At 52.6% G+C, this 15,837-nt stretch overlaps 1 protein-coding gene across 3 annotated transcripts in view; it reads right to left on the reverse strand.

Moving 5' to 3' along the window:
• The window catches only part of SEZ6L (seizure related 6 homolog like), a 182,712-nt gene that overhangs the window by 65,438 nt on the left and 101,437 nt on the right, over positions 1–15,837 (reverse strand). For all 3 annotated transcript variants that reach the window (XM_043558068.1, XM_043558067.1, XM_043558066.1), the window contains exons 2-4: positions 4,281–4,994; positions 2,880–3,013; positions 387–579 (exon numbers count right to left, since the gene is read on the reverse strand). In XM_043558068.1, coding sequence (XP_043414003.1) covers positions 387–579; positions 2,880–3,013; positions 4,281–4,994 — 1,041 coding nt within the window. The remainder of the gene's footprint in view (positions 1–386; positions 580–2,879; positions 3,014–4,280; positions 4,995–15,837) is intronic.

A 15,837-nucleotide genomic window follows, 5' to 3' on the forward strand; every position in this document is an offset into this window, starting at 1 on the left:
GGGTATTTTCAGATCATAATCGATATCTTGACATATCTCTTATGTGCCTCAGTACTTTGAAATCACAGTAATTATCAGAACTGCCAAGGGGGATTATTATTTAATGTGGTAATAAAGAAGCACGAACATTAAGATAGCACAGATTAAAACAATATTTTGACAACTGTAATTCAAGATGACTGGTGTCTTTTTTTTTTAAATTGTACGGCTTTTATTTTACTTGTTTTTATTTTGTATTTTTATTTATTTTATTTTGTGCTTCTCCTGAGTGGGGGTCCAGAGGTTTTACGGAACTGCCAGAGGGACCCCGGGCACATGAGCATTCTTGGCTCCACAGGGAAACTGAGGCAAACAGCTACACCCCACCGGCCTTGCTGTGAGCTTACCCTGGTAGTGCAGTTGGAAGTTCCCGAAGACGTCGTCCTGGAAGGTCCGGAAGTAGACAGAGATGGTGTTGGTGGGGCTTCGAATGACCTGCCCCTCTACCAGGAGAGTCTGGTTGGCTAGGACAGTCAGGGTGGGACCGTCCACCCCGCGGATAGAGAGCAGCTCCCCGTCAGACAGGTTCACACTCTTCACCTGGGCACAGGCAGGAGCAGAGAGAAACCCACTACCAATGTAGCACTCCCAACCGACCCCAGCTGATGCCAACACCGCAGCCCTCGGCCAGCCCCTAGTCAAGGGGACAGACGGGCCCCAAGCCCCAGCCCTGGAAACATTTGGGGCCCCTGGAAACATCTAGGCCCCCCGAATCTCCCCAAAGGCTGAGGGACCAGAGTAAACCCAAGCTGCAGGGCAGAGGCACTGCAGAGATCTGGAAGGCTCCATGGATCAGTCTCAAGAGAGAGGTTGCTGCAGGCTGGCAGCTGAGGGAAGTTCTCCTGGAGACGGTGGGAGGGGGAGGACAAGGGCTTGATCAGCTTGTGCCTGAAGCCCCATCTCCAGGGAGACAGAATAAGGCATTCCACCAGAATGTAAGCTCCCCACAACGGCAGGCATTTTTTCCCCATTTGCTCAGTGGCCCCAGTGCCTGGAACATAGCACAGAGCAGGTGTTCGATAAATACTTATGTAGATCGAATTCATTCTTCCCCTTTCTGCACCGACTGGTAAGTGACGGAGGGAGGGGCTCATTTCTAGGGCATTCTCAGGGCCGCTCTCCTATGCTATAAAATGATGGCTCTAACTCCAGAACTTGCACAAAGAACTGCACACTTGGTTTTCCAAGTCCGCTCTCCAGGCTTGGAAGAGAAAGAAGGGGGATAATTTAATTGTGCACAAAGACATTGTACAAGTGGGAGTAGGGGTAGGTGCGGTCTTTGGTCAGCTCCCAGTGCCCGCTCTGGATTTTTGTGCCTCTCCTTTACTCTGGGATCCCAACCCCTCTGCCCCTCAGCTGAGCAGGGCAGGCCTCGCCCACAAGCCCTGTCCCTTTCAGATCACACACCTTATTCTTGTTCCCTCTTTGATGAACTCCTACTCATTCGCCAAAGCCCCACTAAAATTGCCCTTCTCTGTGAGACCTTCCCTGACTGCCAGGGAGCCTGGCCCATCCCTCTAGTGTGACTCAACAACATCCCCTAGAAATTCCCACTAGAGACCTCTTCAAATGGCACCCTAATGTCTTCTAAGTGCGCCTGTCTCAACCACAAAACGTACTCCTTAACGGCAGGTGCTGCACCACCGCATCCCTCGGGGTAAACAGCTGTGATGGGTATACAGCAGGTGCTCCGTGAAGGCATCCTGTGCCTGGTAATCCAGCGTTAGACACAGAATAAAAGGAGAGGGTCTGCCGAGGACCAGATTCAGATGGACGGCAACCATCCTCCGGTTTATTTTAAGTCCATGAACATTTATTAATTACCTACTGCATGCCGCACACTCTGCTAAGCTCTGGGGGCCAAGACCACAGGTCCTGCTGCTGAGGGGCTTACTTTCTGTCCTTCCCATGCAAGTCAGAAAAACCTCCCTCAAGTAAAGTTCTGGTTAGATCACAGCCAACCCAGTTCTGAAACTTTCAATGGCTCCTTACTGTTTGTTAGAAAAAGGCACACGTCAGGACCTCCCACTTTGGCCTGGAAGGGTCTGCCACCACGTGGGACCAGCTTTCTTTCCCAACCACACCCCCCTCCTCTCCTGGGGGGCAGTGAACTGGACAGTTCCCGCTCCCAGGCACCCCTCCTTGTTCCAGTTTTTAAAAGGGGCTTCTAAAGATGGGGTGGGGGGCGTCATTTGGGGAAGGCCAGGAACTAGGGCGAGGATCACAGGTAACGTGCGCTGTGCTAGGCTCTGGCTGACTGCCCACTGGGCACCGAGCACCGTCCTGGTTCTGTCGCCCCGAAAATCTGTGAAGCGGTGGCGTTACCATCTCTATTTTACTGATGGGGAGACTGAGGCTCAGAGATGTAAAGTCCCTTGCCCAAAGCCACACAGCTTTTCATTGGCAGAGCTGGGACTTACACCCAGATGTTTGAGCCCTAAGTCACTTTGCTTTTCCATTGTTAGTTTCTAGGCAAACGTTTTACCAATCACATGACCCAGGCGGGGCTTCCCTGTGTGTGTGTGTGTGTGTGTGTGGGGGGGGGTGTGTGTGTGGGTGTGTGTGTGGGTGTTCGAGAGGGGCAGAGGAGGACTCTCCTGGGTATAATGCCTCACAATTAGTCAACATGTGCCCCTCCTCCGTGTATGCCAAGCTATTCCAGCTGAGCACTGCGTTGGGAACTCCTATTCATTCAACAAAACCCAGCTCAAGATGCCCTGGTTAGGGCAACGAGGGGGCCAAAGGGGCTAGGGGGATCCCAGCAAGTCTGGCTCAGACGGCCCTCCAAGCCTTTGCCCTCTGGAAAGGGCAGGCACGGCAGGGCGCCCTTCTGCGCTTACCTGGAGCTCCACACCGTAGCCAGTGTAGACCATCACGTTGTAGGTACACTCCAGGAAGCTGCTGAGGGGCAGTGGCGGGTGGTCACTGGAGTCGATGTACCCCTCAGGATCGGAGAAGCTCACACTGCAGGGAGCTGGAGGGAGGACTTGAATCAGGACACCGAGGACAGCTCAGGTGGCCGCGGGGTGACAGCGGGGCTCTGGGACAGCCACATTCCCCCGTCCCCACTCCTCCCACTGCTGGTGATTCTCCTTCAGTCCCAGAATCAACAAGATAAAAAAACAGCAGTGGCTGACACAGGATGATTGCTTGCTGCGTGCTGCGGGGCGCCCCTCTAAGCAGCGGACAGGGCCGACCCCATTCACCCCTGTAGAGTCAGATATTTCACCCCCATTTTATTTATTTTTAAAAGGGAGAGAAAGGGAGAGCACACGCCCGTGCGTGCATGGGTGCGTGCATGCGAGTGGGGGAAGGGCAGGGGGAGAGCGAGCGAGAGAATCCCAAGCAGGTTCTGCGCTGTCAGCGCGGAGCCCGATGCGGGGCTCGATCCCAGGAACCATGAGATCCAGAGTCGGCCGCCCAGCCAGCTGAGCCACCCAGGCGCCCTTCATCCCCATTTTGGAGACGCCTGCACCAAAGCTCAGAGTGGGGCAGCGCCTGCACCAGGCTCACACAGAGAGCGGGATTCGAACCCAGAGCTCACACTTCTTTAAAGGGAGGCCACACTGTACTTGTCCAAGATCCATGTGGACTGCCACTTCTCTGCTTGAAGGCAGAACAGAGGACAGAAGTAAGACCGGAAGGTTGAAATGCATTTTACCAGGTCCCGGAAGTACGTGGAACAGTGAACGCACTTTGAAAACGCCGGGGCCTTCCGGGCAGGCGGAGAGATTCGGTTCCCGCTGAAGACAGTTTGAATCCTGCTCTTTGGCGGTGTGGCCTCCGGCAGGTTGTTCGATGTCTCTGCGTCTCAGTTGTCTCATCTTTAGTTAATTTAATTTCTTTCAATGTTTGTTTATTTTTGAGACAGAGAGAGGCGGAGCATGAGTGGGGGAGGGGCAGAGAGAGAGAGGGAGACACAGAAGCGGAAGCAGGCTCCGGGCTCCTGACATCAGCACAGAGCCTGACGCTGGGCTCGAACCCACAGACCGCGAGATCGTGACCTGAGCTGGACACTCAACCGACGGAGCCACCTAGGCGCCCCTGTCGTCTCGTCTTTAAAATGGGGATATTAATTCTGAGCCACAGGGTCGAGCTCACAGTCAGGGCTCCATTGGTGGCAACTGACGGTGGGGCCTGGACCTCCCTGGCCCGCCTCCCTCCCCCACCCCCCCTGCTCTGCACCCAGTGGGTGCCTCCCGGCTGCCGCAGGAGGGCTGGAGCGTCTGGGGGCTGCTTACCTGGAGCCTGCTCAGTCGTGATGACTGTGGTGGTGATGATGGTGGACGTCGTGGTCTCCTGGCTCTCCTCGGAGGCTGAGCCGGTCAGTTCGCTCTCACCTTTGTCCATCCAGGTCATGGGACTAGCGTCCTCGGGGGGAGCCTCGTGGGGGTCATCAGGCACGGAGGGCTCCCCAGGGTCTGGCTTCTGGGGGAGCGTGTGGGCCACGTAGGGCCGCGAGGTGAAGGGGGAGATCTGCAGGGGCGCGGGCGTCGTGGGGTCCGCACCTGCCTTCCGGTCCAGCCACAGTGGCTCCTCGGAGGCTGCGGGCTCGGGGTCCCCCGGTGGGCGGGGCTTCTCCGTGGCGGAGGAGAGGAGCCCCGGGCCGGAGGATGCCGGCTGGGACAGAGCCCTCTGGACGGCTGCCGCGGAGGTGGCCTTGGGCCGCAGCTGCTTCCTGGCCGAGTTCACCTGCTTGAGAGAAGGCAGCCTCTTCCCGGAGGGGAGGGCGCGCTTGGTGGCGGCCTCCTCGGGCAGCGCTGTGGACAGAGCGGCGGAGGGGGCTGTCCCTTGCAGCCCCGGCTCGCTGAGATCTTCCCCTGACTGCGCTGGATTCGGAGGGGCCGTTGTCACTCTCTCTTCGCGGCTCTCTTTGCTCAGACTGCTGCTCTCTAGTGCTCCCGAGGGCAGAAGGGAAGCACCGGAAGGGCCAGCGTCTCCTTCCTGGGGTACATCTGGGGAAGAGGAGAAAAGACGCCTGTTAGCTTGGGGCCGGGGATGGGGGTTGGCTCCTCCGCCTCCTGAGCTGCGGGCCTAAGGTGGCGGCCCAGAGCTTGCCAAGTCCCCCGACAGATATGGGGGCTGCCTTCTTCCCTGTCTCCTGACTCTCCCTTCCTCTCCTTTCCTCTCTCTCCTGCTCCCTTCTTTTCTTCCTTTGGCTGACAATGGAGACTTAGGGTTGATCCTGCCAGGCCCGAGCTAAGCATTAGGGTTACAGAAACCAGGGGTGCAAGAGTCTCACACACTAGTTGTGTAATGTGCTGGGAGGGGTAACAGGAAAGGAGAAATGGTCACATTTGGTGTGACAGATGCTTAGAAAGACAAAAGCTTTGCATGCTAATAGCACAGAGAGAACAGGCCTCTAACTCAGTCTGTGGGGCAGGACCACCATGTACAGGTGGGCAGCTTGTTCACTGCACAAGGACGTGCCATGAAGGATGAGTGGGGGTTGTAACAAACCCACACTCTTTTCTCCAAGTCCTGTGCCCTGGTTCAAGGCTACATTGCACTGGATTGAGGAGGCGGGGGGGGGGGGGACTTTTTTTTTTTTTACACTAAATCATTAAAAACTGACCTTGTGGGAGACACAGAAAGAGTTGAAGATTTTGAATCATGAGACGGGTTCGGAGCAGGAAGACCGTGGAGGACTGGCACAAAAGAGGACTACGATGGGTGCAGATGGTGACTAGAGAGGAAGCTGGAGACATGGGGTGGCCGGGGCCAGACTGTGGCGGGCAGTGTATACCCTGCTGATAACTTTCTGTGATTTATTTTGGCCTTGAGTGCAAACCCACTTGGTAATTTTAAACAGGGGCTGGCCCTGGCAGCCGTTTGTCAGATTCAGGTCTGAAATCCACCGCATTTACCCGAGACCCACTTCTGTCCATGGCAAGCTGGCGCCTGGCTCTAACGTCTCTGGGCCTCCGTGTCCCCGGCTGTAAAATGGGGCGATGGCTTCCTGTGCCCCAGGACCGTCATTGTTCAGTAGGTTGATGCATGTAAAGCACACAGGTACGCACGGACGGATGGGTGCCTCGCCCACGGTGGGCTCCTAGCACGTACCAACTGCTGCCACTGTCTTACTGCTGTCACTCCGATGGCACCCTTCGGTAGGAAACCAGAGCAGCCGGAACATTACCGATGATGATGATCTCAAGGTAGAGAGGGGTTACACCCGGGGAGAGGAGCCCCAGGACTGATAGCTGTCCAGACACTCCCTCAGCCACAGTCTCTGGGCCCTTAAGCATTGTCATTTAAATGTATTTCCGCACAGCCTTTGGAAAGGCTCATTTGCTTTCAGGGTGTCAGCGGCTGTGGCTCAATCTGTATAGACTGCCAGTTTGCAACTGTCATCGACAAATGTCCCTGTTGTGTAACATTGATCACCAGCCAGCGTGCATCCCAGGCTCACAGTCTCGGGGCAGGAACTGGCCTGGGGACGGGAGGACAGGGTACGCGGGTGACCTGAGGGCAGATCAAGGTCGTTCGGGGCCAGGCAGGTTTCCTGGTCCAAAGGTGGGAAGCATCGAGGCTTCCGAGTTAGACCTGGATTCGAATCCTGCCTTCAACCGTCCCTAGCTACCCGAGCCTGGACAAATCCACTCAAGCCTCTTCTGGGTGATAGAGCTTCCCTATCTGCCTCATAGGATTAGATCAGACGTGGGTCGGCTCAAGAGCTGTGCTTTTCCATGTTCGCGGTCGCTTTTATCACTGGATTGGTATCGACCATCTCTGCAGACGACGCAATGGGAAAAAAGTGAAGGGGCGAAAAGAGAGGAAGGTGGGGGTCAGCTGTGGCTCCATGTGCAGAGCGTGGCTGCATCCCGAGGTTGGGGGGGGGGGTCCAGAGGGCGCTGCTCTCTTGGCCGCTGCTCCCTAGCATAACTGTGTGGCTTTCGTGGTCTCTTCCATTTTCTCTGTCTGTGTCAAATGGGCAACCAGACCAGGTCAGACTTGTCAGGGCGCCCAGCCCTGACTCTGTTGATCTGGGGAATGATCGGTAATTGGCAATTATTCTTAGAGCCTTTTGCTAATCTTGCTAGAAAGGGCAGGGTGAGTGCTTCGATCCTGACACTGGCTTGTGACTTTTCTTGGCTCCCGTGGCTGTATTCGTTTCTGCCAGTCCCGTCACACAACAAAATGTCCCCTCGATTATAAGTGAGGGAGGTGAGAGAGGAGAAGGAGAGGTGGTGACAAAAGACACAAAGCCCATCGGTGTGCCTTGGCTGTAATAACAGTGAAATTTATAACATTTTATTATTTATTTATTTTTAAATATTTATTTATTTTTGAAAGAGAGAGAGAGAGAGAGAGAGTATGGGGGAGGGGTGGAGAGAGAGGGAGACAGAGGATCTGAAGCGGGCTCTGTCCTGACAGCAGCGAGCCCCATGTGGGGCTCAAACTCATGAACCATGAGAGCATGACTTGAGCCGAAGTCTCTTAGGCCCTGAAGTCTCGGGGCCTTAGCTGACGGAGCCACCCAGGCCCCAATATCATTTTATTTTTGATTGCTTTGTTGAGTGCTGAATGTGCCAGGCATGTGCTACATGCTTTTGACCCATTACCTCATTTTATTCTTTCTCGACCTCACTGGGGACAAATTATTCCTCTTGTACGGATGAGCTGTGGGATACTAAGTTAACTTTGGAAGGTCATACGGCAAAGCCGGGTTTCAAACCTCGGTTTTCCTGATGCCGAAGACCGTGCTAGCAGCTGTCTTGGGAATTATGGGGTAGGACGGGGCACCTGGGTGGCTCAGTTGGTTAAGTGCCCAGGTCACGATCTCACGGTTTGCGAGTTCAAGCCCTGCTTGGGATTCTCTCTCTCTCCCTCTCTCTGCCCCTGCTCCCTTATGCTCTCTCTCTCAAAATAAGTAAATAAAGTTAAAAAAATTTTAAAAGTAGAATTATGGGGTATTGTTATTCTCTTCTCCTCAGCTTGAAGTGGCCTCCCCCTCCAAAGACCACCCCCCAACTTTCAGTTTTTTGCCTCCCTGCTGGGTGGGCTAGAGTGTTTTTCAAATCTCCCAAATGATGCCTTCACCGCTCAATGTTTTCCGTGTTAAAATATGCATTTGTTGGGGCGCCTGGGTAGCTCAGTGGGTTAAGCATCTAACTTCGGCTCAGGTCATGATCTCACAGTTTGTGAGTTCAAGCCCCACGTCCAGCTCTGTGCCGACAGCTCAGAGCCTGGAGCCTGCTTCCCATTCTGTGTCTCCCTCTCTCTCTGCCCCTCCTCTGCTCATGCTCTGTCTGTCTCTCTCTCTCAAAAATAAACATTAAAAAAAATATATGTATGCATTTGCTAGTCTCCCCTGCCAGACCCATGACATCTGAATCTCCAGGGGCGGGGCTTGAAAGTGAAGGATCGAAAAGCCCCTCCCGTGACTCTTATCAGAGGTATCAGAAAAGCTCCTTCTGGAACCTGTGATCTCGCCTGACTTTCTACACCTTCCTTGTTAGTTCTGCCTTCGAGGTGCTGGAAGTTTCAGGTGCCAGGAACCCGGGCTGTGGGTTTGGGCCGCAGGTCATGACTCTTTTGGAGGCCCGCGCCCTCCCCTGGCCACCCCAGCCCGTCTAGATCCAACAGAGCCAACAAGAGAAGAGGGGGACACAAGAGAACGTCCATAATTGGCTTCCTCCCCGCAGCCCCTGCACCCAGCTTGGGAGTCCCCACGGTAAGAGTAGAGCTAACCACGCAATAAGTAGGCATTTTAGGAAGTAAGCCTGGCTGGGCCAAGTCAGCTCTTTCCCACTGAAAATCTCACTGCCGAGGGGAGCTGCGTCTCCACCAGGTAAATTCACCTCCTTTCCCCACTGTTGCCTCCTTCTCAGAGTTCACACGGTGGGATCTTGCTGGCCGGCTCTAAACTTAAGGCCACGTTCGAGACCGACGACTGTGTATCTGTGGTCTGCCACGGATGCAGCCTGAAGGCCTTGTTCTCGGCCGAGACACTGGCCAGGGGAGTTACACGTGAAAACAGGTCCCAGCAGGAGCGAGTCAAAATGGGGTTCCAGGGCCTTGGAGATCCAGAGACTTCCTCACTTGCGGTCCACTAGGCTGGCTTTCCCCGGGCGCCCCATGACCCCTGGATTAAACCAACTCTTCTTTCTCTGAGCACTTACGATCTTCAATCAGCCGAGTCACATCTGGTGGATTCTTACTCTACCGTGGGCATTCGATGCCCCACTGCCATGCTGCCCATCGGTTAATGAGCCACAGCCCTGGTGCCAACTTTCTCTGTTGGCTGATTGGACGAGAGAGTCAACGCTCTAGGGTATGGTCCCCACACTCAAGGAAGACAGACACACGCGGGTAACCGAGGACGGATGTCCGACAGAAGAGACAGAGCTGTAATTAAATACATACTGATGCCACTCTCCTGTCTCCAGACAGAGCGAAGGACGCCGAAGACGAGGAAACATTTGTTCCTCCGCCGAAGATGGGGAGGGAGCGCCCCCCTCCCTCTCTCTCTCTCCAACTTTGATGGGGAGATGGGAAGATTAGACTACGAAGCGTCCCATTAAAGCCGAAAACACACAGCACGCTCTGCAGCTGAAGGTTTGGAGGCTAGACGCCCGGGAATGACTAGCGACAGCCTATCACCACGCGTGGGCACCAAGTGATGGAGGGGGAGGTACAGGAAACCACAGCTGGGGAGCGCGTCTGCTCTAATGTGTGGGGAAAAGAGCAAGACGTAAAATTCAATGGCGTGTGTGGAAACACCCGGAACGACCAGCGACAACAAACTGCAATGCAGAGCTGGGTTTTTTTTTTCTTTGTTTTGTTTTACTTTAAACCCTACCAGACTTCATCGTTTTTAGTTTTTAAATTAATTGTTTTTAAAATTTCTTTTTTAAAAATTAAAAAAAAAATTTTTTTCAACGTTTATTTATTTTTGGGACAGAGAGAGACAGAACATGAACGGGGGAGGGGCAGAGAGAGAGGGAGGCACAGAATCGGAAACAGGCTCCAGGCTCTGAGCTGTCAGCACAGAGCCCGACGCAGGGCTTGAACTCACAGACCGCGAGATCGTGACCTGGCTGAAGTCGGACGCTTAACCGACTGCGCCACCCAGGCGCCCCTTAAATTTTATTTTTAACGTTTTATTCATTTTTGAGACAGAGAGAGACAGAGCATGAACGGGGGAGGGGCAGAGAGAGAGGGAGACACAGAATCGGAAACAGGCTCCAGGCTCTGAGCCATCAGCCCAGAGCCCGACGCGGGGCTCGAACACACGGTCCGTGAGATCGTGACTTGAGCTGAAGTCGGACACTCAACTGACTGAGCCACCCAGGCGCCCCCAAATTTCTTAACGTTTATTCATTTTTGAGAGACAGAGAGAGACAGAGCACAAGTGGGGAAGGGGCAGAGAGAGAGGGAGACACAGAATCTGAAACAGGCTCCAGGCTCTGAGCTGTCAGCACAGAGCCCAACGCGGGGCTCGAACTCACAAACCGCAAGATCATGACCTGACCCGAAGTTGGATGCCTAACTGACGGAGCCACCCAGGCGCCCCGTTTTTAAATTAAATTTAAAATTTGGGGCTCCTGGGTGGCTCCGCCGGTTAAGCACCTGACTCTTGGTTTCGACTCAGGTCACCATCTCACGGTTTCGCAAGTTCAAGCCCCAGCGTCAGGCTCTGTGCTGGCAGCGTGGAGCTTGCTTGGGATTCTCTCTCTCCTTCTCCTTCTGCCCCTCCCAGTTTCCCTCCCTCTCTCTCTAAAGAAAGGAAGGAAGGAAGGAGGGAGGGAAGAAAAGAAAAGAAAAAAGAAAAGTAAAAGAAAAAGATATTGCCCCAAAGGGACAAAACTAAAAAATTAAATACCCAAATATCGCATCTTAGACACCCAAAGGCTCCTAGAATTCATGCTTACAAACTGCCCAGAGAAGGGACTGAGGTCCCTGCCCAGGGTCACATAGCATGTTAATAGCAGTAGGAAGAGAGGGCTACTAGAGGCTTGAAAAACCACACCCAAACACATCAAACAAAGTGGAAAACAAACCAGGAACATCTGGGCTGCCCGGAAGAATGCTGGCTAGTCCTTTACCTGCTGTGTCTTTCTTTGCTGGGGAGACAAGGAGTTGCCCTGCACGTGGTAAGATATTGAACAGCATCCCTGGCTTGTACCCACCCAATAAACCAGTAGCTCCCCGAGTTGTGACGATCAAAAATGATTCTAGGGGTTCTGGGGGGCTTCGTCGGTTGAGCGTCTGACTCTTGACTTTGGATCAGGTCATGATCCCAGGGCCATGGGGTTGATCCCGGAGCTGGGCTCCTCTGTGAGCATAGAGACTGCTTGAGATTCTCTCTCTCTCTCTTTCTCTCCCCCACCCTGCTCCTCTCCCCCACTCACACACTCTGTCTCTAAAAATAAAGCAAAATAAATTAATAATAAAAAAATGATTTCAGACACTGCCAAAAGTCCCACCAATGGGGACAAAATTGCCTGTGATTCATGACCACTGACACCGGCCTCACAACTGAGAAGATCTCCCCTCCCATTCCTGGGGCTGCTCAGCTGTGTTTTACTTGTATCATTGACTTTTAGGGTAGAGAAGGTCTTAGCTGAACCCCCATTTTACAGATAAAGAAATTGAATTGAGTGAGGGCTGAGTTTCCTTCTCTACTCACATGTGCTCATTCATTCGTTCATTCATACATTCGTACATCCGGTGGGCACCTCGTACAGGCCAGCACTGGGCCAGAGGTCCACCTTGAATAGCAAATAGCTAAGCTGCCGAACATACCCCATTCCTTACAGCCAGGGAGGACCCAGCTCAGCAGGCTCACTGAGTCCCGCAGGAACGAGGACCCTCAGCTAGATTCATGGTGCCGATCCCGCCTGGATTTGAGCAGACTTTCTGGGACGGAAAGGGCAGAGGTGGGCTTGCGGGCACTGGGGTTCCATCTGTCGCCTCGGTGGCAACCCTGTAACCGTGTGGCCACGAGACAACTCTGACATCCAAATGGTGATTGACACTCTACAAAGCTGGGATCTCATTCCGCCTGTAAACAATTCGGTCAGATTGGCATTCTCTTCATCCCATTTTACAGATTAAGAAAGGAAGTCAGGGCGCCTGGGTGGCTCAGTCAGTTAAGCATCTGACTTCGGCTCAGGTCAGGATCTCGCGATCCGTGAGTTCGAGCCCTGCGTCGGGCTCTGTGCCGACGGCTCAGAGCCTGGAGGCTGCTTCGGATTCTGTGTCTCCCTCTCTCTCTGCCCCTCCCCTGCTCATGCTCTGTCTCTCAAAAATGAATAAATGTTAAAAAAATTTTTTTAAAATCAAGGCTCAGAGAGAGGAAGTGACCTGTCTAACCTCGTGGAGCAAATGGGATAAGTTAGCTACTTTCTCGCACTGTTTCCTGTGCTCGTCCCTTTTCCCCATACCCTCAAATAGCTTTTCCCTATAAAATAATTTTTAAAAATGCAAGAACACCCAGAAGGTATGAAATGAAAAGTGTAAGCACCGCTCCTCCCCGACCTTGTCCACCAATCCTGCCTTCTAAGGACAATCAGCGTCGGTAGGATTTTGTTTAGTCTCCCAATGAAATGTACTGATGTAAACACCAGACAGTATTTTTTCCCCTGAATGCTGCGTTAGCGCATTGGGGGATGTGGGGTCGGGTCCGAATTGCCACGTTCAGCTCAGTGCTCGCTGCCCATGAGACTCCGGACAGTCACTTCCCTTCTCTGGCCCTCACTGTTCTCGGCTGCAAAGTGGGATTGTACCAGACTTCTCTCTTAGCGGTGTTAAGAGCGCGAGATGAGATCAGAGGGTATGAAGCCCAGTGCTCACCGAGCAGCCTGACAGGCCTCCCGAGCCCCGCTGTCACTTTCTATCTGAACGTCCTCCGACTTATTACATTGTATATATTTGCTCTGTCACTTACTAGGAAATGCATTTTGAAATATTCCGGTCACCCAAGAAGAGTTAAAGACGAAGGCAACACATGCCCATGTATATACACCTTTAGCTGAAGAAACAGTATTCGGCCAGTATGTCAAAGCCCCCGTGTGCCTTCTGACCACATTCTCCTTCTTCTTCTCCGCCCCCTGGGGGTGGCTACTGTTGTGAACTTGGCCTTCAGAATTACCATTTATTTAAAAAAATTGTTTTAACGTTTATTTATTTTTGACACACACACACACACACACACACACACACACACAGCACAGGCGGAGGAGGGGCAGAGAGAGAGGGAGGCACAGAATCCGAAGCAGGCTCCGGGCTCCGAGCTGTCAGCACAGAGCCTGACGCGGGGCTCGAACTCACAGACCGTGAGATCATGACATGAGCTGAAGTCGGACGCTTAACCGACTGAGCCACCCAGGCGCCCCCAGCATTACCATTTATTAGGTGCGTTATTATTATGTGGCTATTATTTATTGTGTGCAAATATTTATTACATATCAGTTTCTCTGAATAATATGTGGCACGTTTGAAAACTTTATAATAAACGAAGTTATGCCAGATGAAGCCTTCAACAACATTGCTATGTTTTCCCCCTTCTTTTTCTTGCTTGACGCCTTGTGGGGGTCATCCGTGCGGATAAGTGTAGTTTTGGCGGACTCATTTTTCACTGCTGTATAGTATTCCGTTGCACTAGCATTCCCGTCTCTCACTTAACATCCATCGTGGTTCATTTTTCATGTCAGCACCTACACGATCACTTCATACTTTTTATGGATACATTAAAACATTTATTATGATTATTATTTAAGTAGTTTCTGGGTCCAACATGGGGCTTAAACGCACAACCCTGAGATCAAGACTTGTATGCTCCACTGACTGAGCCAGCTGGGGGCCCCTAAACACGCATGTTACTGAACAAAGCTCTTACCAATTAATATTCAGGTTGTTGCCATTCTTTACCCCCTCCTCCCAAATAACACTGCAATAAACACCCATCTTTAGTGACCATGTCCGGCTGATTCTTCAGGAGAGTGTCCTAGAAGCTGCACTGATCAGCTGAGAGATGGATGCATTAAAAACTTGGTTGACTGAGGAAGTACCTTCCAGAACAACCTGAAGCTCTGTACCCTGCCACCAATGCTGGGCTCTCTAGCTTTGCCAATATGTCACTTTTCAGTGACTTTCAGCGAGACCTTCTGAACAGGTGGTTCGAGGTGCTCTCTGGCTTTCTCCAGTTGCTACTGAAGTCTGACCCAAACTTTCTTTCCCCAGCCTCACCACACCTCTACTCAAGAGCATCCAGGGAGCCCACTGGAGGGTGGCCTGCTGGTCTACCTCACGATGGCCGGAGTTTAGGTAACATTCCAGGCCGGCCATCAGTGGCCAAACGAGGGCTAAGATGAGTGTGTGGTTGTAATGGGTCCAGGGCAAAAGGTGCTCCATCTGAACTGCGTGCTCTTGTCCCAAAGCAAAGGGGTATCTATGGCCATGACACCCACTGGGATGGTACAAAGCGGTCACAGTACAAGTGCTGTTGGAGATGGCCAAAGTCTGGAGATGGCTGACCCGTCCGTCTCTGGGCGGCAGGTGAAATGGTTGCACGAGCCCACAGTGGAATACGCGCAGGGTTTAAAGCCATAAGATGAAGTCACTGGTGAATAACATGGAGAACAAGCTGGCAAGAGCCTTCCAGCATTACAAGTGTGCCCCTCCTTTGGCACAAGAAGCCCGCTTCAGGGCATTTGTCCCGCCCACGTGTAAAAATGACGCCCGTGCGAGGTGAAGCCATGGGGGGCTGTGTGCAGTGGCAGAAGCCTCGGAGACAAATCAAATACCCATCAGTAAGGTCGCGTCAATCACGGGACGTGCAGACGGAGGGTCGCGCAGCGGCAGGAAGATGATGGGGAAGCTCTCCGTGGCTTGAAGAGGAGAGGTAGCAGCTTCTGTTATAACACAGAACCATGTGTGCAGACTTGGGCACCTTTTGTGTAAAGATGGGGACAGAAAATGAGGCTTTATGTGTCTGCCTTTGCTAGGGTGTGCATAAAGGAACTTAGAGAGGCCCAAGAAACACACTATGCTGGGTATAGGGGAGTTGGAAACAGGATGCGGCCTCAGGGTGGGAAGGAGAATTTTCACCATACACGTTTCCACAGATGCATAGACACGTACATATGTGTGTGTGTGTGTGTGTGTGTGTGTACCTGCAGGAGTAGGGGTGGCAGAGGGAATCGCTTTTTGTTGTGCATCGCTTTGTTATTATTTTTTAACGTTTGTTTATTTTTGAGACAGAGAGAGACAGAGCATGAACGGTGTGGGTCAGAGAGAGAGGGAGACACAGAATCTGAAACAGGTTCCAGGCTCTGAGCTGTCAGCACAGAGCCCGACGCGGGGCTTGAATTCACAGGCGGGGCTTGAATTCACAGACCGCGAGATCATGACCTGAGCCGAAGTGGGAGGCTCAACCGACAGAGCCACCCGGGAGCCCCTGTTGTGCATCACTTTATACACTTTGATTTGCAAAGTGCATGCCATTTGTATAGCAATAACAGTTAAATTGTTCATGATAGGGGCGCTTGGGTGGCTCAGTCAGTTGAGTGTCCGACTCTTGATTTCGGCTCAGATCATGATCTCACGGCTTGTGAGATCGAGCCCTGTGTGGGGCTCTGGGCTGTCAGCCTAGAGCCCGCTTGGGATTCTATCTGTCTCCCACTCTCTGCCCCTTCCCCACTCTCTCTCTCTCTCTCTCTCTCTCTCTCTCTCAAAATAAATAAAAAATATGTTAAAAATCTTAAAAAAAATAGTTCACGGTACTAATAAACAACCTGAGGTTTGTCACCCCAGATTTGGAGGAGGCAGAGAACAAGCTCCAGCCTCTCT

The sequence above is a fragment of the Prionailurus bengalensis genome, chromosome D3 (assembly GCF_016509475.1).
Source record: "Prionailurus bengalensis isolate Pbe53 chromosome D3, Fcat_Pben_1.1_paternal_pri, whole genome shotgun sequence".
Lineage (NCBI taxonomy): Eukaryota > Metazoa > Chordata > Mammalia > Carnivora > Felidae > Prionailurus > Prionailurus bengalensis.